The following is a 27,018-nucleotide window of genomic DNA, read 5'->3' on the forward strand; positions in this document are numbered from 1 at the left end:
AAAGCTTTATTGAGCAATGGATGATAGAAGTTTAATCTAAATTAGTGGAATTTAACTTGCTTCACTTTGTCATCACTCAATGTTGTATACGGGTGTGAAATTTGCATATAATTGCATTCTTTGAACAATTTGAATACACAGGAGGGACTGTGAGAGCTAGAAACAAGTTTGGGTCCAAACAAAAAATATCACTCTTTGAACAGGAAAAATAAAACTGACTAAAAATGAAAAGGAGAGACTTAAATCATCCAAACTTCTATTGTCAGTCTGAAAGAGCCTCATATCATGTAAATTCTCTGACAAAGGAGCAGCTCTGAGCTTTGTTCATGTGGGAGCAGCTCCATGAAGCAGAGGAACAAGATTAAATATGATTATAATGAATATTATTGTATATGATTGATATGATATATATGATTATATTTTAGTCGACTAAAACTAGACTCAAATTGAAGATGTTTTTTATGACTAAATCTCGACTAAAATTGAATTACATTTTCGTCAAAAGACTGAAACTAAATTAAAATATGTTGTCAGAATTAACACTGTCACCAAGATGTTTTCGCTTAGTTACATTTACAAACATCTGCTCCTCTTGCAAACGCCTTATTTCGTCAAATATTATGAGTAGAAATGAAATATAGCTTTATTGTCAGTTCATCCACATGGACCATACGGAGAATCGTAGTTTTAATTCTCTTACACCCACCGTGAATAAGAAAATGAATCTCAAAATATATAGGGAGAGTTCAGCTTCCCGAATGAAACCCACTGACTCGCGCTGTCTCCTCCCTCAGGGCAGGAAAAGCGTGTGATGGGAGAGCGGGATCAGCTGCTGTAAAAAGAGCTTTGTTGATAGAAACACCTTCAGTATTGAGTTTTACAACACTTTATCACCAGTGTGGCTTTGACAACATAAAAACATTAAAGAACACAGTTATTCATTGCAAAATTGTGTTTCTCTCTCATGCATTTGTCATCTACAGAGGAGGCTAAACCGAAAACACGATCTGGATTTCTGATGAGACGACTTAATCCTCGCCCTTATAGTCATACATGACATTGCGTGCTTTGGTACATTGGCACATTTTACATGCATTCTCAGTATTCCACTCCCCATGACACACGATTTCAGCGACTCAAGTACATGCAACTCTTTCGCTATACTGTATAAAGTGTAATATCTCACAGAAAAGGAACTACATTTAGAACTTCTCGTTTATTGCAGAATGCACAAGTTCTAAACAATGGGCTTTGAATTCTGGGAAACAGAAGAGGAAGTAAAAACTGTGCGTGACGCTGGACCTATTATTATTTAGTTTAGTGCACCAAGTCCACTCCATTACGTGGGAACCATAGAGGGAAGTTGCTTTATGTACTATGACTTGTATGTAAATGTGCACTTATGACCCACATATTACCCAAAAAGGTGTTCAAACTGAGTAGTATTGAACAGCTTTCTAATTCAAACAACAATTGGCTTACTCATTTATATGCATGCATCATATTTCCCCTTATGTCATTGTAAAGAATGAGTTTATAGCCGATCACGCAACACTTCTTACTCAACATTTCATGCTATTACATCTATGAAGAAGGATAAGAATCACTGGGCTGAAAGATCTATTTGAACTTTTTCAAACTCAGACGCTTTCTTTTTTTTTGCCAAAACAGCACCTTGTGTAGTTTTTATAATCCTCGTTCCATGTTCTGTTTACTCATGTCATGTCTTAGCGTTGTGTAAACACGCGTTGTTGATTTTTGTTTGTTCGTGGCCAAAGTCTGGAGCCGCAGAAAGAGGAGAATGGACTTTTCCGGTTTGCTGTGGCTTCATTTTATTGTGCTACTTTTCCTTGTGTCTTACATCAAAAGTGGCAATTCCAGTTTTACACAATCACGTGGCTCTTAAGAATCTAATTGTAAAAAAAAAAAGTGCATTTGTAAGACTGAACTGTTATTTTTTATGTTTAATAAATGGGAAAACTTTGAAGCGCCTGCTTTATTTGGTGTACGTGTGGTTAGAAAAGACACTACAGCTACTGCACAACTGAACTGTCTTAAGCTGCACATGAGGAAACAAGTAGAAGTTTTAATAAATGTCAGCATGTCATTCTTAAAGGGATGTTTCAGGATTTTTGATATAGGGCCTCATTTCCTCGTTATCCAGAGTGTTGTTGATTTCTGGAGATTTTTTTTTAAAAATAATCCATGCAGTCCTTGTATTTGAAGAGTTTAGTGGTGCTAGGCTAGTGCTAGGCTAGCGCATGTCTATGGTAACTAGTAGCCTGCATTAAAATCTCTTCAAAATCATGGGGTCGTCCTCCAAACGTTGCCAAATCAGATTTGTAGAAAGCTCCTTTGTAAATTCCACGTGTAGTAATGCCGGCCACAGGTAAACAAACTACTGTAGATCCGGTAACCTAGCAGATCACTCCGCCGCAGCGTAGCTTACAACCAGGAAGCTGATACTGCTCAAATATAAGTTATTTTAAATGAAAAATGGTTATTTTTCAAAAAATATTCTATCGACACAGACATTTATATGGTTAGTCAGTTTAGACTTGGGTTAGTGGTTTACGCAGTTAGACTTGGTTTAGATCCGGTTTAGACCATGTTTAGATCTGGTTTAGACCTAGTTTCGTTCCTGTTTTTGACCTGATTTAGTGATTCACTCATTTTGTAGATTTGGTTTGATACAAGTGATAAAAAAATAATAATAATCCTGCGCATTAAACTCTTAATACTTTTACTTTTTAACTACAAAGTACATTTTACAATTCATACTTTTATACTTTTACCTAAGTAAAAATGTTAACAGATGCTTTGACTTAAAGGAGCTATACCTACAAAGAAACAGGGTCACTCAAATTTCAAATTGCATATTTTCAAATTCATCGCATTTACAAAATCAAAATTCATCACAGGGACTGAGTTTAAACCAGGTTTCTCTACTTTCAGGAGGAAAACTGTCACTTCACTGTAAAATATACCTAGCCTGACATTTTGTGACTGTTTAAAAGGCTTTAAAACCAGCATTTTTTAGGTAAATGTCTGCTTTTACCATATACTAAAGGACAAATCTAATTTTATTCCAATAACAGAAAATGTAAAAATCAAGGATAGCTCCTTTAAGTACATATTTAGTCCTGCATCTTCACTTTTACTTAAAGGGACTATACGGAATCCTGCACTGCCACTCAAAAAGGTGTTAATTCATCTTAAAGGAACTATTTTTCCATATGTTCTTGCCTGAGCTTAGACGAGTTGATGCGTACCTGTCTGATCTTTGTGCGTGCCCTCAGTCATGCAAAATGACCAAATATGTTGCTAGCACTTAGCCTCTCCCAATGTATTCCTATGGCTCCAAACGGGGTGAACTTGGAAGCTACCAAGCTCTTCCACGGGCACAAAGACCAGACAGGGACGTACCAACTTGTCTAAGCTCAGGCAAGAACATATCTCAGAATGGAAAATCAGGGCCTGTTCCTGTAATATAGAGACTGCAGTTACGCGTAAGACCTGAGGTGGCAGTAGTGAGTATAAAAATGTCAAACTTGCATCTATTCCCTTTAAGAAAGAACATTGAGTGCTTCTTCCACCACTGTAGCACCTTTCACAGATAAAATCACAAAGTGCTTCACAAGACACAAAAACAACAGGTTACAGAAATGTAATTTGGTGCTAGACTTCACAAGCAGAGCTGTTTTAAAGTCTATTCTCTGAGCGACAGGGAGCCTGTGCTGAGACCAGAGCACTGGACTAATATGGCCGCATTACCTGGCAGCGTAATCGGTAAAAATGATACTGTAGAACTGTACAAGTGAAGAACCTCCAGTCTCAGAGCTTTCTGACTCGATTGGGGAGAGGTTCTGGGATTCTGGTTGTAGACAGAGGAGGATCCCCTTGTGACAGCAGGTGGAGGGCAAGCATTTTCACTGCACTCTTGAGAAGGATTAGATGGGGCAACTTTGTGGTGAAAATATGTAAAAAGTCAGTTTACTTTCACAAGATTGTGGCTCTGCAGTTAATGATCAGTGCAAAGTTTACCAGAGTTAACTGCTATTTCCCCATTATTACAACGGTAGAGGGCGGAGCGATGTGTTGCAGAAGTGAAACAAGCCAGTCAAATCTAGCAAATGCAAAAGAAGTAGCTTCAGTTCGAGACGGTTCACAGGAGAAGAGGCTGCAATGCTGGGCGAAGGCTTTCTGAGAGTGCTGAAGTACAGAGAAGAGAGAAAGTTTGCTGAAGGAAAGTCCAGAACAAGAGGCACAGAGCGGGACAGTGGGGACAAGGGCCACAGCAAAGGACCAGCCTTTTCCTCCACAACAGAAGGACGAAAAGAGCCGCCCAGAACAGGTACAGCCTTCAACACATCAACACAGTCAAAGATATAATCCACCAATCTCTGTAGTAATCTGTCAAATGTAATGCTTGTAATAGAAGTACATATTGCACGAATGAAAAATAGAGGCCAAAATCGCTCCATGTTACTATGAAGTGAGTTATCAGTTCACTTAAGTTTATTGAAACAAACAAATTTAAGCTTTTGCATAAAATGATAGAATTGTGGCATTATACACTGGCATGGCAAATCCAGCTAAAAAGTCTGAGAGTGAAAAACAAATCAACATCCTCGTAGAGCAAAGTTCCTCTTTATGCAAATGAACCTTTTTGCCTTTTTCCACCCGTAATATTAAAACCAACACTTAAGTTTCCACAAAGTTTCCATTGGCTTATTTATTCTTAGAAAACTTTAAAGCACTGGTTCTCAAACTGTGGCTTGTCGACTTCTTTGGAATGCAGCTTTATTTATTTTACTAAAAGATAATTTCATTAAGGCTTTAGTAATGCATTTAAGTTGGTATTTTTCATGTTTAGACATGTTTTATACCTGATCTGATCTTGATTTAGTAGAGCGCAGTAGTATAGGCCATGTGGTACTTGGAATGTGAAATATTGGATGTTACATGTTGTAAAAATATGTCCAAAAGGTTCCCCTCTGGGGCCGGGACTCTTTTGTGAATGTCAGTGTGAAGTGTTTGAGAAGCACTGCTTTAGAAGATACTCACTTAGGGCTGGACGATAAGGCAAAAAAATTAATCATGTTTTTTATTTTATTTTTTCATTGAAATACATTGTTTTTCGTGATGAAAATAAATACAACTCGGAAAATTATAATATCGTTAAAAAGTGCATTCATTTCTGTTATTCAACTTAAACTGTGAAACTCATATGATAGATACATTACAGGCAAAGAAAATATGTATAGCCTTTGTTTGTTATCATTTTGATTATTAGGCTCAGCTTGTAAAAACCCCAATTAAAAATCTTCTAAATTAAAATATTTTGAAAATGACTGTAAGCCACAATCATCAAAATTATAACAAACAAAGGCTTCACATATGTCACTTTGCATGTAATGAGTCTCCAACAGGAGGAGATGATTCAACCCGGCCCCTGACCTGTAGAGCACAAATTCCTGAGTATGTCAAAAAAGAAAGTACTGTAAGTCTCTAGCCCATTCCTGTTTAGAGTTATGATTTGTTTTAAGAAATAAACTTAGTGCTCTCTCCAGCCACTAGGGGGCAGCTTAAATACAGAAAGCAAAGAATTCCACACATGTCCAGCAGAGCACACTGACACAATGAGAGATCAGGATATAAACAACACATTATAGCCACATGGTAAATGGACAGACTGCCCCAGGGCGGCTACAGTTCCCATCATCAAGTGCTGAGTGAATGAATAATGACTACAGTGTAGAATAATGACTACAGTGTAGAATAATGACTACAGTGTAGAATAATGACTACAGTGCAGAATAATGACTACAGTGTAGAATAATGACTACAGTGTAGAACAATGACTACAGTGCAGAATAATGACTACAGTGTAGAATAATGACTACAGTGCAGAACAATGACTACAGTGCAGAATAATGACTACAGTGCAGAATAATGACTACAGTGCAGAATAATGACTACAGTGTAGAATAATGACTACAGTGTAGAATAATGACTACAGTGCAGAATAATGACTACAGTGTAGAATAATGACTACAGTGCAGAATAATGACTACAGTGCAGAATAATGACTACAGTGCAGAATAATGACTACAGTGTAGAATAATGACTACAGTGTAGAATAATGACTACAGTGCAGAATAATGACTACAGTGCAGAATAATGACTACAGTGCAGAATAATGACTACAGTGTAGAATAATGACTACAGTGTAGAATAATGACTACAGTGCAGAATAATGACTACAGTGTAGAATAATGCCTACAGTGTAGAATAATGACTACAGTGTAGAATAATGACTACAGTGTAGAACAATGACTACAGTGTAGAATAATGACTACAGTGTAGAATAATGACTACAGTGTAGAACAATGAGTACAGTGTAGAATAATGACTACAGTGTAGAATAATGACTACAGTGCAGAATAATGACTACAGTGTAGAATAATGACTACAGTGTAGAATAATGCCTACAGTGTAGAATAATGACTACAGTGTAGAATAATGACTACAGTGTAGAACAATGACTACAGTGTAGAATAATGACTACAGTGCAGAATAATGACTACAGTGTAGAATAATGACTACAGTGTAGAATAATGACTACAGTGCAGAATAATGACTACAGTGTAGAATAATGACTACAGTGTAGAATAATGACTACAGTGTAGAATAATGACTACAGTGCAGAATAATGACTACAGTGTAGAACAATGACTACAGTGTAGAATAATGCCTACAATGTAGAACAATGACTACAGTGTAGAATAATGACAACAGTGTAGAATAATGACTACAGTGTAGAATAATGACTACAGTGTAGAATAATGACTACAGTGTAGAATAATGACTACAGTGCAGAATAATGACTACAGTGTAGAACAATGACTACAGTGTAGAACAATGACTACAGTGTAGAATAATGCCTACAGTGTAGAATAATGACTACAGTGTAGAATAATGACTACAGTGTAGAACAATGACTACAGTGTAGAATAATGACTACAATGTAGAATAATGACAACAGTGTAGAATAATGCCTACAATGTAGAACAATGACTACAGTGTAGAACAATGCCTACAATGTAGAATAATGACTACAGTGTAGAATAATGCCTACAATGTAGAACAATGACTACAGTGTAGAACAATGACTACAGTGTAGAACAATGACTACAGTGTAGAATAATGCCTACAGTGTAGCAGAGACTTGTGACACAGGCCTGTAAAGTGTAATACAAGTGTAAGCTGAGGTTGCAGTCCTGTCAGGCCCATTATTATTCATTTATTGAAAAATTGTTTCCACAATAGTATATTCCCAATCAAGACATATTTTACTGGAGCTTTGGTTTATGGACCCCGGCAATACACTCCCGATATATTTTGGCCCCCAGTGAAATTTACTTGGAGGCCCCTGGTTTATTTATATATATATATAGTTTCACAGTTAAAGCTGAATTACAGAAATAAATGGACTTTTGAATGATATTCTCATTTTCCGTGTTTCATCTGTAGTTGATTCATGAAGCTAGACAGACCTTTTATACAAACCTCAGCTCAAACAAAAACAAATACTTTCCTCCAGGATCCTCCAGGAACACACAACAAATCTTCTATTGTTTCTTCCAAATTCCAAAACCAAGAGCTGTTTCTGAAACCTGACGATTTTAAAGACCAATGACGATTATTGTGATTGACCAAAGTATGGCGATTTCGATTACATTTCGATTTAATTGTCCTCCAGCCCTACTATCACTTGTGGCTCTTGTTAATCCAACATTTGTCTTTCCCAGGTCTGAAGCATGAAACCCCAGTCCCCCACAAACCCCCCACAGGCGTCCTCATCCCGGGACATCCTGCCTTCATCAGCCCAGACTCCGCTCTCGTGGACTGTTTGCTCGACTGTTCGTTACTGAACCTCTATCCCGACATCCAAGTGGCCGATTCAGGACCCCTCCCGGCGCCCAAACCCACGACCCCTCAACCCCTCGTCTCGCCTCCCATCGGCGTCCCGACTCACCCGGACTCCGTGCCCGACCAGGGGTACTTAGTCATGGGGAACAGCGTCAACATCAGCGTGGACGTCCCGGAGCCGAGGACGAACTCGATGCTGAACGGGATGCTGGAGAGGAAGCTCGATGAGGTCTACCTGCAGCATCTCACAGAAAACCTGGCCAGATGCAACTCCAATTTAGAAAACAGCCTGTTGCGCGGCCTGGTGCCCCCTCCGCAGCCGGACGGGCGCGGGCCAGAGGGGCACGGGACAGACTCTTTGGGGGTCGGTGTGGAAGAAGGGTCGACATCTCGTGACAAGACAAGCTATTTGAACACCAGCAGTGGGGTGCCGTGGTCTTCCAAATTTAACTCTTCGATGCTGAGGATCTCGAAGAACTAAAGTGACTCTGTGGGGGAATTCAAAATGCAAACCCTATTTTTATTGTTAATATCTATCTCTCTATCTCTCTATCTCTCTATCTATCTATCTATCTATCTATCTATCTATCTATCTATCTATCTATCTATCTATCTATCTATCTATCTATCTATCTATCCATCCATCCATCCATCCATCCATGCATCCATCCATCCATCCATCCATCCATCCATCCATCCATCTGTAATTATGTAATTATGGGGTCGATCAGGAAACAAAAACTGGTGCAAAGCTTTTAATATCTCTTCTGCCAAGCCTAACGGTCTCAATTGATTAACTCCAGGCACCACCAGGCATAGGTAAAGGTCAAATCTGGTTTAAAATATGGTCTACAGCGGACTAAATGTGATTAAATACGTGTAAAATATGTGTTAACCATGTCAAAACCAGAACCTTAATTCATATGCATTAACAGAACAAGCCAAAGTCCCATCAATGCTTTTTTTTTTTCATTATGGTGAGAAAACTGATGACATCATTCCAATAAAAGTGGTGTGATTTTGGCCATAAAAAGGAAGTTTTTTCTGCATTTCCTGTTTTTCAATCATTTGCCTCTTGCCCTTGAGTAGCCGACGTCTGTCACTTGCCCTTCTTTTTAGGCAATGGCCCATCATCAGATTGTGGAGAACTGGTGAACTGATAAAACGTGACACAGCTACGTTTTTGTCATTCCTCACATTTAAAACACATATATTGTCTTTGTGGATGTGGCTTGACGCTTGTGGAGTCGTGCTCTCACACACCACCTGCTGTTACAAATAGGTATTGCAGTGGAAAGGAGTGGAAAGCAAGTAAAAACTGTGAATAAATGAATGAATCTGTGTAAATATTGCGTTACTTTAATAAATGTAGGCACATACATACTGGCTGTCCTTGTCTTCTGTAGCCACGACACGTTTTGAGTATGATTTCTGTTTATTTTAAGAACTTTTGGCTAAATACAGTGTGTTGTTATGAGAGTGCAGGATAGAGACAAGATTACAGAGACCAGGCTCATGCTCCTGCTGAAATGACTATGATTTAACATCACCTTCTAGTGAATAAATACATCTTGGTTTCAACTGAAATGACACAAAGCACTGTTGCCTCATGTTTTAAACAAGTGGTTTTATGGAGAAACATGAAGAAACATTGGGATGAAAGTTGAATATTTGTTTTGTTCTAAAATTTGAGTGAGTTTTCTATCCTAAGTATAGAACCGGGACTCACTTCAGCTTTGTAAGACACACAATATTGTAATATTGGATGCTTAAGAATATATAATGTATTGTACGACTGTATTCTTGTAAATAAAGTCTCATTCTTGTACATCAGAGGACTATACACTGATGTGCAATGTTGATGATCGTTGTGTGAGGATAATTTATGTATCTTAAACCAGCCATTCCCAAAGTTCAGTTTGGGACATTGCAGCCCCCTAGTCGATCAGACATTTTCTTTGGGCCCCCCAATAGTAATAATTTACTCTTATTGAAAGGAGTTTTCTTATTTTACAACTAAAATAGCATTTAAAGAAACATCTTACTATGATTAGGCTAAAAATCTGGTTTAAAGTAAAACATTTTAGCAATTAAATGTGCTTGTCTTTTAAAAAAAACACTGCACTGGACCTCACTTTGGGAACCATTTACCATAATGAGTTGATTTAATAGCTGCAAAGTTTGTGAATAAGTTGAATGGGGTTACAGGCCAGTTTGCTTCAGCCTACTCCTTTTGGGCATCATTGTGTTTCTTCTTTTTCCGATAACTGTCCATGGTTTGCAATTGCTCAAATAAACTTAAAGGAACAGGCCACCATTTTTCGATACTGACATATGTTCTTACCTGAGCTTAGACAAGTTGATATGTACCTGTCTGGTCTTTGTGCCCGTGGAAGAGCTTAGTAGCTTCCAACTTCACCCCCGTTTGGAGCTAAATGAAAACATTGGGAGAGGCCAAATGCTAACAACATCTTTGGTCGTTTTGTGTGACTGAGCGCACGCACAAAGACCAGACAGGTACGCATCAACTCGTCTAAGCTCAGGTAAGAACATATCTCAGCATGGAAAAACGGTGGCATATTCCTTTAACTAAACTTGGCCCTTATGTCCAATAGTTATTGAATGTTTATGTCTTGCTTTGTCAAAAATTAATAACAAATTATTTTTTCCAGTGTTTGCTTTAAAGTGCTTAAAGGTGCATTATGCAACTTTTTATGAGGAAAGAAAAGTTGATATTTGTGCGTATTTGACCTTGTAGTGACCCAGCGACTTTAACTTACTTACTTAACTTCCAGGACCAATTGTTTGTAAGGTTTTCACTGCTGACGGACCCTCTCACCAGAAAACCTACAAAACAATTGATCCTGTAGCGTTGTAGAGACCACTGTGATGGAAAGTAAAGGCGCCATGCTGACCACTCATACAGCTGGGCCACTACAAGGTCAAATATGCACAAATATCAACTTTTTTTCATATAAAAGTTGCATGATGCATCCTTAAAGTGCACTCAAAGGGACAGGGAAGGGGATGTGTCCATGTTCAATAAGTAAGTCAAACATAAACATTTTAAAGCTTGTTGATTTTACCTGGAAAGTTGGATGCAAATGCCTAAAAACCATGGAATCACCAGTACTTACATTGTCACTGTCATTTCAGCTCCGCGTGCACGAGGCGCTGTGGTGGAGGTGCTGTTGCATCAGTGCAAGCTCAGGGATTCCTGTGCACATTAGAGTGTTTTGTGTGCTCTGTCCTGCCTTTATCTCCGCCGCCCGTGTCCCTCTCCCTCGTGTCCCTCTCCCTCGTGTCCCAGTATGGCAGCAGGATGGCCTCTGTGCTCGTCTCTTTACTCATATACGCCTGTTTGGTGGTGGGATGCTCCAGCCTGACCCGCCCCGTGGACACTCCGGAGCCCCAGGACCAGCCTCTGTCTTTGGGACAGAATGGCAGCAGCCGGGGGGTCCCGTCTGTGGATGTCCCGATGGCTCTGAGGGTCTTCAGCGTGGACTACCATCACGTGCAGGCTCCGTTTGAGATCGTGCTGTGGATCATGCTCGCGTCGCTGGCCAAACTGGGTGAGGAACGATGTTAATATGCTCATAATGGTGGAACGCAGTGGCTCTCACGTACTAACTCAGATAAAATATGAGCTTCCACCAGGCCCAGATCAATATCAAATATGGACCTTTTGGGCCCAGTGGTAACAAAGAAGGTCATAACTGAGTGTAAATCATGTCAACTCCTAAAAACACCTAACTTAACCCCAGAACACTATCGCTCAAATTTATAACACCATCACTTATGCCGGGTGATTTTTACCCGAGATATTACACCCAATCAAAACATGACAGTACATGACACATTTGAGTCGTGTTCTTTTATATTAAACTGTGTCATGTCTTATAAAATGAAAGAAAAGCATCATGAGGGGACCAGATAAAAATGCTCCAAAATAACTGGAAAATTAGGAATTTGGGAACAAAAAATTCCTAAAAATAAATAAATAATGAAGATGGAAACTTTTTTTTGGGGATATGTGAGACTTCAGACAAACAGCTGCACGAGAGAGAAACAAAATATGTCATATTTTGAATGGGTATAAATGACCAGCTGACTAAAATAACTATGTGTTACTGACTTACTGTGAGGCCAGAGACACGAACTCTGCGACAGGAGCAAAGCTGTAGTTGAAGTCGCAAAATAAATGTGGCAGCCCTGAATGTCAACCTTGAAAGGGGGCAAGATTGCCTGATTAAATTAACCCTGCCCTACCTTCTATCACTATTTCTGGGTGAAAATCACCCAAACATGTGTCTGTAGGAAAAAGCGTGTTTTGGATCAGGAAAACATCCAGGCCATCAAAGAAGCCCAGAGACCTGTGACACTCAAACGCAGAATAATGAAAATCACATGTACTTGCTCAGGTGAATAACACCCGGCAATAGTGTTCTAGGGCTAAATTTCTGAAGGTAAATTATTTATAAACAACATGAACAAAGCTAAAATGCAGATGATCCTGAGTACACGTATCTGAAAACCACTGGTGTAACAGCTCAAGAGGAGGTCAAGGTTAAAGTCTATAGCACATTTAAAATACAGTTGACACTGCCCAAAGTGCAGTACATGTTTCAAACAAGAGACAAAAATACAAGGTACAATTAAGCTAAAAAGAAAATTAGCAACAATGTAGAATGTTAAACACATAAAGGTGCGTTTTTAAGAGTGACTAAAAACGCTCAATGGATGAGGCTGATCGAATGCTCAAAGGGAGGTCGTTCCAAAGTTTAAATCCAGCGCCCACAAACACTCTGTCAAATCTGTTTTTTTTTATTGGAGCGGGGACAGCTTTAAAGTAGCTAGTCACATGACCACAGGGCTCTCACAGGAGAATATCAACTCAACATTTCAGACAGATATAATATAATAATCTGAAGCCAGGCCATTCATTGATTTAAAAAACAACAATGTGATTTTAAAGCTTTTTTTAAGAAGTGTAAAAATTTGAATGTTCATGAAGTTAGATGGCGCCCTCTCGATTTTCTCCATAGGGCTGAGTACCGTGAAAATAAATTCAATACCGGTGCTCTAACGACACTTGTGATGCCTGTACTAAAATATTTGCCATCTAGAATCATTACACAGAATCGTGTTAAAGCAGTACTAAGTAACTCGTGCCCCTAGAGGCCATAAGCGCCACTGCAGGTGTCGGAGCAGGTTTTTTTTACCTATTAATTGTCCGTGAGAGTAAATAATACACTGACAGAAAAGACAAAGGGAGAGAGGGATATAGTACATCTAATTACACAATGGAGATAAAAAAAATTTCACTGAAACTTGGCTGTAAATACTGTTTAGGTGGAGCTAGTCCGCAGTTAGCTTTGCCCGTTAGCATGTTAGCTTCTTCTTCGTGATTCCATTAGGGTGTATTGGTGACTCCGATTTGGAGGCAGAGAAGTTGCAATTGTGGCTTTCTGGACAGAGACATCAGGGGGAGATGAAAGACCCCCAATCATCCCATTAACACTTGTATTACCCCTAGAGGGACTACGAAAAGGATTTATTCTGGTAAACAAGTTACTTAGTACTGAATTAATACCGTATGAGACCATTTATTTTAAATTTAGTTTATCTATTTGAGCAGAAACAACTTTCTTTAGTGCTGTCCCTGGACACAACAGGCATAAAAATTGGGGATCAAATGAAGAATATTATTTTCTGTACCTGTTTTTAGTACCTAAGCTTTTTTTTTCTGATGGCATTGTTTAACTGCACCTCACCAACCTATGTGCAAATGGCTAAATTCTCCAACAAAGAAGGGAAATTTGCCAGCATTTGCCTAAAGTGCTGTTCCCTGCTCACCTAGCTGTAAGTTTTAGCCTATTGTGCACATTTTTGGTGAATGGGAGTAACTCCACGCAGCCCGGGGATTTGAACCTGTGACCTTCTTGCGCTAACCACTCAGCCACCATGTTGTGCCTTTAGGTCTGACATTTCCAGGAGCTGTGAATAACTGCCGTGTGCTCAGGTTTCCACTGGTCGGGTCGGGTCCCAGCCGTGGTCCCCGAGAGCTGCCTCCTGATCATGGTGGGACTGCTGGTGGGCGGAGTCATCTACGGCGTGCGGCATTCGGCTCCTCCCACTCTGAGCGCTGATGCCTTCTTCCTGTTCCTGCTGCCCCCCATCGTGCTGGACGCGGGGTACTTCCTGCCGGGGAGACTGTTCTTTGAAAACCTGGGCACCATCCTCTGGTTTGTGGATGTACTAACTTGTTACTTTAAAAAAAGAAATTCAAATGCACTGACTCTAACCCCCACCTGAACCGAGCATATTTTCTCCAGTTAGAGCGAAGAAAAATGAAAAAAAAAAAAAAGCAAGGAAAAAGTGACGAAAAAGTGACCAAAAATGTGACAAAAATGTGACGAAAAAGTGACAAAAATGTGACAACAATGTGATGAAAAATAACAAAAAAGTGCCAAAAAAAATGCAAGAATAATAGTAGTGACAAAAAAGCAAGGAAAAAGTGACGAAAAATGTGACGAAAATGTGATGAAAAAGTGACAAAAATGTGATGAAAATGTGATGAAAAAGTGACAAAAATGTGACAAAATGTGACAAAAAAATGACAAAAAAATGACAAAAAAATGACAAAAAAATTACAAAAATATGACAAAATGTGACAAAAATGTTATGAAAAAGTGACAAAAATGTGACAAAAAAGTGACAAAAAAGTGACAAAAATATGACGAAAATTTACAAAAATATGATGAAAAAGTGACAAAAATGTGATGAAAAAATGACAAAAATGTGACAAAAATGTGATGAAAAAATGACAAAAATGTGATGAAAATATGACAAAAATGTGATGAAAAAGTGACAAAAATGTGATGAAAAATGTGATAAAAAAGTGACAAAAATGTGATGAAAAATTTGATGAAAAAGTGACAAAAAAGTGACAAAAATATGACGAAAAATGACAAAAATGTGATGAAAAAAATGACAAAAATGTGAAGAAAAAATGAAAAAAATGTGATGAAAAAAATGACAAAAATGTGAAGAAAAAATGACAGAAAAGTGACAAAAATGTGATGAGGTTAATCTGTGGCTCTAAGAACAATGTTTCCCAATCAGCGGTACGACGACCCATGGGGTAATATAGATGAATAACACTGAACTCAACAATACAACAGTTTTACTAGTAAAGTTTTGGTTGGTCACTTTCAAAATAATCCCAACTCCCAATCCTCAGGGTTGTGAGGCCTCAGACTAAATAAAAAGATCACTAGTGGGCAACGCAAATGTAATAAATAGATAATAATAGCTCTATGATTGTTGGTTTCTCCTCCCGTCAGGTACGCAGTGTTGGGGACCCTGTGGAACGTCCTGGGCATCGGCCTGTCCCTGTACGGGGTGTGCCTGCTGTGCCCCTCCTCTCTGGGGGACGTCTCCCTGCTCCACTGCCTCTTGTTCGGCTCTCTGATCGCAGCCGTGGACCCGGTGGCCGTGCTCTCGGTTTTCCAGGAGATGCACGTCAACGAGCAGCTCCACATCCTGGTGTTCGGAGAGTCGCTGCTCAACGACGCCGTGACTGTGGTGAGGGGCGGGAACAGGAGTCGGGTATTTGAAAGTACATAGTGTCACACAGTGGGGGTTAAAGGTGCTGCATATGTGCAAGCTGGAAAATATCATGTACCCCATTCAAAGTTGTCTGTATGAGGGGCAATTGACCCCCTTTGTCCCTCGCAGGTGCTGTACCAGTTGTTCGAGTCCTTCCTGCGCCTGCCCTCAGTCTCCGGCCTGGACATCCTGTTGGGGGGCAGTAGGGTGCTGGTGGTGGGGTTCGGAGGGCTCTTTTTAGGGCTGTTTTTCGGGTTGGTGGCCGCTCTCACCTCCAGGTTCACCCCCAGAGTCCCAGTCATCGCTCCTCTGTTCGTCTTCCTCTACTCCTATCTGTCCTACCTCACCTCTGAGATGCTGCACCTCTCCGGCATCATGGCGTAAGTCCATTCCCTTCTCAATCCTGTAGTGTCATCTCATAATGTTCAGCATAGACAGTGGGAGGAAAAAGTATGTGAACCCTTTGGAATTTCTTACATTTCTGCATAAATTGGTCATAAATGCGGTCTGATCTTTATCCTGGGATGTCTGGTGTGAATGGTTTTCTTGAGGTCATGCCACAGCATCTCTATCTGGGTTAGGTCAGGACTTTGACTGGGCCAATCCAGAACGTGTATTTTATTCTTCTGAGACCATTCTAGAGTTGATTTGCTTTTGTGCTTTGGGTCTTGTTACAGCACCCATCCTCTTCTGAGCTTCAACGGTTGGACAAATGGCCTCAGGTTTGAAGTTATTGCTGCCAAAGGAGGGTCAACCAGCTGTTGAATCAAGGGTTCACTTACTTATGCCCAGTGGTGGAAGAAGTACTCAGTATTTTTACTTAAAGGGACTATGCATAGTTTAAAAAGTTAAAATTATGTATTCTCCTCCACCTACATGTTCCAGCAATGTCCTAATGTGTAGAATGAGCCCAGACCTGTTCACCACAGCTGCCTCTAAAATCCTGCTCTGTCACTCAGAAAGTTGTTGGTGCAGTTACACGTATGACCTGAGATGGCAGTAATGAGCATAAAATGGCCAACTTGCATCTAGTCTAAAGTAAAAGTGCAGATACAAGACCAAACTTTTTCTAAAGTAAAAGTATCTTGTAAAAATGTGTAATTGTGAGTGAGTGGTTGATGGTCGGAGGGGCCGATGGCGCAGACTGGTTGCCTCGCTTCCGTCAGTCTACCCCAGGGCACCTGTGGCTACAATTGTACCTTGCCATCACCGAGTATGGAGCGAATGAAAAGTGACAAAAGTGTAGCACTTTGAGAAACTTGGTAATACAGGCTTGTAAAGTGCAATACAAGTGTAAGGCATTATTATTATTATTAGAGTTTAATGTGCAGGATTTTTTAAATCATTTGAATCATACCAGGTATATACGAGTAAACCACTAACTCAGGTCAAAAACAGGAACTAAACCAGGTCTAAACCAGGTCTAAACAAGATCAAAAGGAGTAAACCACTAAACCAAGTCTAAACTGGGACTAAACCAGTTCAATGTAGATGCAGAAAATGCAGATACAGGCTCTAAAATTTAGTGAAGTAAAAGTAAAAGTACCTATAATTTGTACTTTTTACTTTTACTTTCCACCACTGCTTATTCCACGCTGTTCTGTGAATGTTTACATGTTATGACCAATAAAAATTTTAGACTCATTCTTGTGATTCAAATAAAGATCAGACCATAATTTATGACCAAGCTAGGCAGAAATTTGAGATATTCCAAAGGGTTCACATACTTTTCCCTCCCACTGTATATTTGGGATATCTAAAGTCTATCTGAGTGCGGCCTCACGTGTGTACCCGTGTACAGAATAGTGACGTGTGCAGTGACCATGAAGCAGTACGTGGAGGCGAATGTGTCCGAGCGCAGCAACAGCAGCATCCGGTACTTCCTGAAGATGTGGAGCAGCGTGAGCGAGACCCTCATCTTCATCTTCCTCGGAGTGTCCACCATCCAGGACGTGCACATGTGGAGCTGGGCCTTCGTCTGCGCCACCCTGCTGCTGTGCCTGCTCTGGAGGGCCTCGGGTACAGGAACACAGCCAGAAACAGCTTTAGCCATTATAGCAGATTACACCATAGAGATTAGACCATATAGTTAAAAATACTTGCAATAAAATCGAAATATCTTTTGGTGACACATTACATTACAGCACGTGAGTTCCTTATAGGTACAGGGAACAGGAAAGTAATTACACACGTTAGTACAGGCAAGAACACATTAAACTGTGTACAAGGTGTAACAAAGGTGTACAAGGCTTATTTTTAAAGCCCAAATAGTACATTTTACCAACACAAAAACAGAGGAAAGAGACTCCATTTCAACCAAAACTGTTGCTGAATATGTTTTAATCCATAGTATTTTGATGAACCTATATGGTAAAAATGGTTACATTACACAATTGTTATATCATAATTTTGTTTTAAAATTTAAAAATCCAATTGGAAACTTTGTGACATTAAAGGCCTTGATTTTATACAATTTAAAGTGCATTTGATACATTAGACACAATCTTTTGCTAAAACATAGTTAACACAATTATTTTGCTAGAGATTGCACCCAGCTTTCTTTAGTTTGACTCTTTTTTATGTTTATAGTTTCACTTCCTTATTGGACACTGACAGGAAGTGACATGGATGAAGGCAAACAATTTTTAACTGTTGCCGTGCCAACCATGTTAATGGGGGGGTGTTATGCAAAATCGAAAAATGTTGCCTTGGCACATTCACGTATTTTTGAGTAATCTGTAAAAACTCTGATGGCGGCCATTTTAGGGATAGGTTTGCCTGAGTCCTCCTAGGAACGCCCCCACCTCCTGGAGACGCCTCCGAGCTTTCGTCACCAGCCGAGTAACCAACCACTGCTCCTCAGCAGAACCCCCTCCCCACTGATGCCACAGACAGCGTGTGGAGGGGGCGTGTCCGAAAGGGTCAGAGGTTCTTAAAGAGACAGAGGCCTATTTCAAGACATTCACTACAGCCATTTTGAGAGAGCAATTTTATACAAGGCAGTTATTCTAATTTACTGCATTTACAGACCAACAGAAGGTTTGGTCATCATTGTAGTGTGATATAGACTGGTGCTATGTGATTGAAAAAAGCATAATACCCCCTCTTTAAAGCAGAACTAAGTAACGTGTTTACCTTAATAAATCCTTTTCGTGTCCCGTAGATTGGGGGGGGGGGGGGGGGGGGGGGGGGGGGGGGTCTTTCATCTCCCCCTGGTGTCTCTGGCCAGAAAACCACACTTGCTCCAACCCGGAGCCTCAATGCAAACTAATGGAATCATGATCAACAGAAGCTAACAGGCTAACGGGCAAAGCTAACTGTGGGCCACTTTAGCAGTATTTACAGCCAGTTTGAGTGACAGAAGGATCTCCATTGTGTAAATGCATGTTCAATATCCCTCTCTCCCTTTGTCTTTACTGTCAGCGTAGTATTTACTGTCATGGACAATTAATGAGTAAAAAAAAACGTGACATGCATCTGATCAAAATTAAAACCTGTCATATGCAATTTAATGACTTTAATTCGTTTTAATGCCCCGCGGAAATCCTGTACTGTGTGAATACGTGTGTACTGTGTACGAGTGTGGGCTGTATACTAAAGTGAGGCGCTATGTACACCTTTATTACACCATGTTGCCCTTTGCTACGCTTACACCTACATGTTGTACACCTTTATTATGCTTTGAATACAGTTACTAAACCTTGCACTTTAATGTGTAATTACCTGTACTCGTGTTATTACGTTCTTGTTCCCTGTACACGTGGAACTTGCAGGCTGTCTTCTAAAGTGTTACCCATCTTTTCCTTCTAAAATGTCCCTGTTGTTTTCAGGGGTGCTGCTGCTCACTGCTGTTGTCAACAAAGTCAGGAGAAACAAAGTGACTTTCAGAGACCAGTTCATTATCGCCTACGGTGGCCTCAGAGGCGCAATTTGCTTCTCCCTGGTTTTTCTCATCGACGACTTTCCCAAGAAGAGACTCTTCATCACAACAACCATCATAGTCATCCTCTTCACTGTCTTCGTTCAAGTAATGCCTTTTTGGCATTACCAAAATCTAAAAGTTTATTAACTGTAGATAGGCCGGTGTAACATGTCATTTGAAAGCTAAGATCAACAAAACTGATCGAAATTGATCCTTTTCCATGTGCTGTTGCCTTGTTGACATCATTTTTTGTTTCACTTTTATTTTATGTTTTTGCCAATTTTTTCATTGATTTATGTCATTCTTTGTCACTTTTTCCACATTTTTTTTGTCATTTTTCCATTGATTTTTGTCACATTTTTTGTCACATTTTTGCCACTTTTTTCATTGATTTTTTTTTGTCTTTTTTGTTACTTTTTGCCACTTTTTCTTTTTTTGTGTGTCATTTTTTTGCTATTTTTTTCATAGATTTTAGTCATTTTTTGTCACTTTTTTTTTCATCCTTTTTTTCATTGTTTTGCTATTTTTTTCATAGTTTTTTTTTTTTTTTTTCATTTTTTCCCCACTTTTTTTTGTTGCTATTTTGACACTTTTTTCAAAGAAGCTTTTAGATTTGGGTAATGACAATGATAATAATAATAATAATAATAATACATCAAACTTGTAAAGCGCTTTTTTGGACACTCAAAGACGCTTTACATGGGGAATAAAACAAACCAAAAAAGGTGTTTAAGGATAGTTTGAACAGGTGGGTTTTGATACTGATTTGAAGGTTGGTGAGTCAGAGTTTCTAAAGGGCTGTGGGGGTGAGTTCTAAAGGGTGGGGGCGGCGATGGTGATGGCGAAGCTTCGGTCCCCCAAGGTCCGACGGTTAAAACTGGAGAAAATGTGCTGGGTTCAGGTGGTGTTCTCGATATTAAAAAAACATCTTCTTTCATTTATGACTCAGGGAATGACAATCAGGCCTCTGGTGGATTTGCTGGACGTGAAGAGGAAAAAGAGAGCTCTGCCCACAGTGAGTGAGGAGATCCACAGTCGGGTACGTGACAAAGTACACTTTCAAACTGATGTTGCAAAGGTTATGATGACATTTCATGTTGAGCCTCCATTATGCTCTCAGATATGAACATGCATTATTCAAAAGTGAGAACTAAGAACACATTAATGGGGCAAACTGATGTTGCTGTTGCCTAAAGTCGTGTCTAGCTCTCACACAGACGTGAACATGGTGGAGTGCCAAGCTAACAAGTTTTTATGTTGTTCTATGGGGCCAAATGAGGTTTACTCCACTGCAAGAAAATACATTGATGTATTGATTGCTTTAATGGATCAAGACTGTGGAACTCTCTGTCCACTGACTTAAAACTGCAGACTGACCCTGAAAAGTGGTATAAACTGTACATGTGATTTGATCAATCTATCTAAGACCCTCTGAACAAGTGTTGATGATGAACAGTCTTGCAATAACACTGTGGTTTGTCCAATGCTATTGTTATGTCTATATCAAATAAAGATACATAATAATAATAAGTGGGATGGCGGTACACACTGTAGTTAACATACCATAGGGTAATCCTCTATGGGAGAGGATTAGCCTAAAATAAAAATAAATATCAATCTCTTAACCCCGACATGAACCGAGCAGATTTTCTACAGTTTGGCAAATCTGAAATCTTCTTGAGAAAAGGGTCAATTTAGCAACAAAAACGAGGATAAAAAACGCAATGAAAATGTGACACAAAAGCGACAAAAACAAGGATGAAAACGAGATGAAAAAGAGACAAAAATGAGACGAGAGCGAGGATGAAAACGCAAAAAAAAAGAGTGACATAAACGTAACAAAAAAGCCACAAAAAGGTGACAAAAATGAGACGAAACCATAGCAAAAAAGCGGATGAAAACGAGACAAAATCGAAAAGAAAACTTGACGAAATGAGTCGAAAATGAAACGCAAATAAGACGAAAAGGAAGATGAAAATGAGTTGAAAACAAGACGATGAAAACGAGCTCTGCAGGTCTTATCCTGGCCTATAGGCTGTCAGCTCCAGTCAAGAAGTGTTTAGATTTGTGTAAAGCTGAACTGGAGAGAATGCGATTTCCTACAGTATCATAATTAATCATAATGAACCTATTTCTTAAGATATTGTCATTGACTCCCTGATTGAAGGATGCTTCTTAAGAGGCCAAGATCATGTCCTGGCTATAAATAAAAGACGTTTATAAGTCTTGTTTTAATGTGCAATGTTCACAAAAATGAAAGTGTTATCAGCATTTTGAGATCAATTTCTGAAACCTGCTGCTCGGTCTTTCCTCAGCTCATAGATCACCTTCTGGCTGGGATTGAGGATGTGGTTGGATACTGGGGACAGCATTACTGGAAAGACAAGTGAGCGTTCTGTTATAAATGTCTCACTGTTGCCACTAGAGGGCGCCGATGATCACACAGTCTTTGCACGGGGCAGGTTTGAGCAGTTCAACAGAAAGTTCCTGCGCCGGTTCCTGATTCGAGAGGAGCATCAGGAACGCTCCAGCATCCTCCGCGTTTACCAGGAGCTGGAGAGGAGGGAGCAGAGCGGGGACGGAGAGACGGCCATCAAACCCAGGTAAAAGACGCCGTTACTGCATTCATACAAAACACAACTGAATGTGTGGCAGAAGTGATGGTGGACCTCTTACCACACACCCTAACCAGGACATTTCCTCCACTTCAGCTTTACCCAAATCTAAAAAACTTCTCGATTGGAGCTTACAGCCTTAGCTTACAGTGTAACACCTCATTTGAAAGCTAAGGCCTACAAAACTGATGTAAACGGATCTTTTTCCATGTGCTGTTACTGCGTTGTCGTCACTTCTTTCTCGTTCGTCTCATTTTTGTCACTTTTTTTCCAGCACTTTCGCCGCTTTTACTGTCACTTTTTTGTTACTTTATTGTTGCTCTTTTGTGGCTTTATTTTGTCACTTTTTTGTTGCTCTTCTGTTGCCTTCTAGTGGCTTTTTCATTGCGTTTTCCTCACACTTTTGCCACGTTTTTGTCACTTTTTTTGTTAATTTATTGTTGCTCTTTTGTGACTTTATTTGGTCACTTTAAAACAAAAAAATCATGCTCGTTTTCTTCTTGTTTTTGTCGCTATTTTAGTGGTTTGTTCAAGATGCTTTTAGATTTGGGGAAAGCCAAACTGGATGAAATGTTCTTTGTTCATGTGGGGGTTAAGAGAATAAAATCAAGCCTTAAAGGGGGGGTATTATGCAAAATCGACTTTTTCAAGCTTTACATCATGTTATTAAGTCATTCCCTCATTAAAAACATGCCTGAAGTGTTGCCTTAGCACATTCACGTATTTTCGAGTAATCTGTAGAAACTGATGGCGGCCATTTTAGGGATAAAACGCCTGATTCCTTCAGGAAACGCCCTCGACCTCCAGGATACGCCTCCAACCTTTCGTCACCAGCCGAGTAACCAACCACTGCTCCTCAGCAGAACCCCCTCCCCGCAGTGTCTAGCCCTAAGATGTAAACAGAGTCATCATGGAGGATTAGCTTCATGTGTTGTGAACCGGAGCCACAGCAGACTTTTACAAAGACACACATCAGTGTTTCTGTTACCGAAACACCCAGGATTAAAACCGGTGACAAGAACACTTATTTCAGTGTCTGGTTCTGCGCTGGGCCTTGATGATGCACAGAGCCTCCGGAGAAAGCTAATGCTAAGCTTAACCTCGAGTCATCACGTGAAAACGAAAAATATGCACACATAAAGTCAATAAAACCACCACACACATAAAGAACCGTTTAACAATGATCACACACGGAGCCAGGCTTGTTGATTTGGAAGTTTATTGCTCACATTTCATCTACAATGGGTCATAGCCGAGTGGCTTTCTCCCGGAGCTAACAAGCTAGCCGCGACAAGCTAACGGGAAAATTCACTGAATACAAACAGCATATTATGCATTGAAAACGTCACTAAAACAGGCAACTGCTTGAAGCAGCCTGTATGATGATCACACACGGAGCCTGGCTTGTTGATTGTGTAGTTTATTGCTCACATTTCATCTACAGTGAGTCGTAGCCGAGTGGTTTTCTCCCGGAGCTAAGGCACTATTAGCCACGACAAGCTAACAACCTTCACCTTCACAACATTCATTGAAAACAGGCAGCATATTATGCACAAATAACGTCAATAAAGCAGCAACTACTCGAAGCAGCCTTTACGATGATCACACAATGAGCCTGGCTTTACACATTTGTGGTTTATTGCAGACTTTTCATCAACAATGAGCTGTAGTCGATTATAACAAGCTAACGGGTAACCTCGAAAAACCACTGTCCACCTGCACAGATAATGTCCGTCTTTTGAATGGTATGGGCTCCTGCAGATCCTGGTGTCGTCCATGGGGGTATAGTTAGAGATCCATAGGGCATGGCAGATGCAAAGAGAAGCCTCCAAACAGCAGTTATTTTTCAGGCAAGAGCCCCTTCCAAGCGTCCGGTGTGGAAGGTTCGTTTCCAAATAATATCCTGTGTGGCCATTGTTCACAAAGTGATAAACAGTAGCTCCTTTCCAACAATAAAAATTAAAATGCACCGATCGTAGTTTCAATACAGTTGAGACAACGAGCGGAGTGTTGTGATGCCACAGACAGCGTGTGGAGGGGGTGTGTCGCAAAGGGTCAGAGGTTCTTAAAGAGACAGGGGCCTATTTCAAGTCTTTCGCTACCGCCATTTTGAAAGAGCAATTTTATACAAGGCAGTTCTTCTAATTTACTGCATTTACAGACCAACAGAAGGTTTCGTCATCATTGTAGTGTGCCATAGACTGGTGCTATGTGGCTGAAAAAAGCATAATACCCCCTCTTTAAAGCAGGGGTGTCAAACATGCGGCCTGATCTGTGGCCCTGTAGAGGATAAATTCCAGAGTATGTAAAAAAAAAAATAAAGTAAGTCTCTAGCCCATTCCTGTGCGGAGTTATGAATTGTTAAAGAATAACCAGAATGCTCATTCTTGCCACTAGGGGGCATTACATTTTAACCTCTTAACTCCCGCCTGAACCGAGAGGATCTTTTTCCTCACGTCATCAGATTTTTCCATCATTTTTTTGTTGGGTATTCAACTCATTTTTGTAACTTTTTTGTCATTTTTTTGTCATTTTTTCTTCAATTTCTTGTCAATTTTTGCCACTTTTTCATCCATTTTTCGTCACTTTTTTGTCAATGTTTTCTCACTTTTTTGTCACATTTCCATATTTTTTTTCATCTCAGTTTTGTTGCTATTTTCACAGCTTTTTTCCAGAAGTTTTTGCACTGGGGTGAAGCCAAACTGGAGAAAATGTGCTCGGTTCAGGTGGGAGTTAAGGGGTTTAAAAAGGAAAGAGTTCCACACGTGTCCAGCAGAGGGCACTGACATAAGAGCTCAGGATATGAACAACACATTATATAGCCACGTGGTAAATGGACAGTCTGCCCCAGGACAGCTGTGGCTTCAATAACAGCTTACCAGCACCCAGTGTGGAGTGAATGAATAATGACTATGTAGTACTTTGAGGAACTTGTGACACAGGCTTGTAAAGTGCAATACAAGTGTAAGCCGTTGTCATTAATGAAGCTACAGTTAAGTTGGGGCTTTGACCAAATCTCAGCTTATTATTATTCATTTATTGGAAAAATATTCTCTATTATATGCGGCCCGAGACCGGCCGCGGGAGTTGAATTTCGGCCCACGACCAAAGAGACCAAAGATGTTGTTAGCATTTAGCCTCTCCTCCTCTCCTGGGGGTCTTAGGCAGTGAAGTTAGAAGCGACCAAGCTGTTTCCCCTCTTTAAACTGCTTTTGAAACCTCCACATGTTTTTTATTAGAACAGCTCCTCAGACCAGCAGTCGTTTGCTCCTTCCTGAGGAGATGGACAGCATCAGAAGAATCCTCTCCAGGAACCTCCATAACTTCAACAACAGGGTACCGTAACATTAATTATTACAGTACACGTTATTATTATAGCTCTGTCATAAGGCTATGTTATAAATATAAAAAAAGTGGTCTTCTCTTCAGCAGATGCCCACCTACAGTCGCCACACGCTGCACCAGGACTTGGACAGGACCCTCCACAGACACATGAGCCTGGGGGAGAGGAGCTCACAGGTTCAGCATTAATTATGTTTCAAAATCTTACATTTTGTTTGTTGCGTTGGCTGTTGTTTGTGTTTAAGAATCATTTAATTAACCTCTTAACCTCCACCTGAACCGAGCACATTTTCTCCAGTTTCCCAGATCTAGTTAAAGCTTCTTGAACAAACGAAAATGAGGATGAAAATACAAAAATAAAAATTACGATTAAAAAGTGTTGGAAAAGCAAGAAAAGAGCCACAAAAACACAATAACGATGTGACAAAAGCTTGACTTAAAAAAGTGACAAAAAGGTGACGAAAACATGATAGAAAAGTGTGAAAAAGCAAACTGTTGCCCCTGTAGGCCAGGGGGGCAACAGTGGAGCAGAAAGCAGAGCGGGTCGTCTTGTGATCGGAGGGCCGGCTGTTCAAATCCTGCAGGTGCACACAGTCATTGTGTCCTTGGGCAAGACACTTCACCCTCCTCGCCTCCAGTGTCTGCATACATTGCTGTATGAATGGGTGACTGGTTCCTTGGTGTAAAGCACTTTGAGTGCCTAAAGCAGTCGAGGAGCTTTTAGATTTGGGTAAAGCTGAACTGGAGAAAATGTCCTCGGTTGAAGAAGTTTTAATGTCATGGTGACATTTATTATTTAGATATTAAGAAGAAACTAAAATCTTTTTCTTTAAAGAGGCGAGATGCAAGTTCGCCATTTTATACTCACTACTGCCACCTCAGGTCATACGTGTAACTGCAGCTTCTATATTAAGCTTGTGCATGACGGCACTTCGGACCCGAATTAATACCTTTTTGAGTGACAGTGCAGGATTTTAGAGGCAGTTGTGGTGAACAGGTCTGAGCTCATTCTACACATTAGGACATGGCTGGAACATGTAGGGGGAGGAAAATACTTAATTTTAACATTTTTAAACTCTGTATAGTCCCTTTAATGATGATAATCATGGCAGCTAATTCTCCAGGGTGTGTGTGCCGGAGGTCTAAAGTTACTAAGTATCTCGCTCTCTGCTGTCAAAGTATCTGACAGAAGGGAAAGATTGGAAATACACAGCTAACAATACTTCATTACTATGTCATAAAAGTATGTGAAGTTTGTGCCTTTTGCTTAAACAAATATTTAGGTGGAAGACGCAGAGATGAATGGATCCCACAGTGTGAGGCGTGGACTGCGCAGATCGCACACTGGTAAAGCCTGATAAACCCCCAACCCCCTTTTTACTAGAACTGTACATTTAAAAAGCATTTTCACCGTCTCTTTGTGCACAGTGTGCGGCACAAGCCCCAGACCTGCGTCTCCAGACTCCACTCGAGCCGAAGGAGAGGCTGCTCCAAAACCAGGACCCAAGAAACAACTCAGCTTTGACATTGAGAACGAGAACAAGAATTAGACTAAATTGTAATTCTTACTTTTAAGAGCAGTTTTATATATTT

At 40.1% G+C, this 27,018-nt stretch overlaps 2 protein-coding genes across 2 annotated transcripts; both read left to right on the forward strand.

Annotated features, from left to right (window-relative positions):
* Positions 1-4,164: 4,164 nt before the first annotated feature.
* On the forward strand, positions 4,165-11,524 carry LOC306963465 (uncharacterized protein; the record flags this gene model as incomplete). Its single annotated transcript, XM_079557036.1, has 3 exons — positions 4,165-4,354; positions 7,815-8,299; positions 11,246-11,524. Exons 1-3 carry the CDS (start codon positions 4,186-4,188, stop codon positions 11,522-11,524), a joined length of 933 nt encoding a protein of 310 aa, XP_079413162.1. The 5' UTR covers positions 4,165-4,185.
* Positions 4,186-26,975, forward strand: LOC306963464 (sodium/hydrogen exchanger 2-like; the record flags this gene model as incomplete). Its single annotated transcript, XM_079557035.1, has 15 exons — positions 4,186-4,354; positions 7,815-8,299; positions 11,246-11,507; positions 13,958-14,180; positions 15,282-15,522; positions 15,676-15,926; positions 17,348-17,565; positions 19,377-19,573; positions 20,418-20,507; positions 21,784-21,854; positions 21,931-22,071; positions 25,323-25,419; positions 25,513-25,602; positions 26,709-26,772; positions 26,854-26,975. 15 exons carry the CDS (start codon positions 4,186-4,188, stop codon positions 26,973-26,975), a joined length of 2,721 nt encoding a protein of 906 aa, XP_079413161.1.
* Between the last annotated feature and the right edge of the window lie 43 nt (positions 26,976-27,018).

This window comes from Gobius niger, assembly GCF_951799975.1.
Source record: "Gobius niger genome assembly, chromosome: 5".
In the NCBI taxonomy this organism is placed as follows: domain Eukaryota; kingdom Metazoa; phylum Chordata; class Actinopteri; order Gobiiformes; family Gobiidae; genus Gobius; species Gobius niger.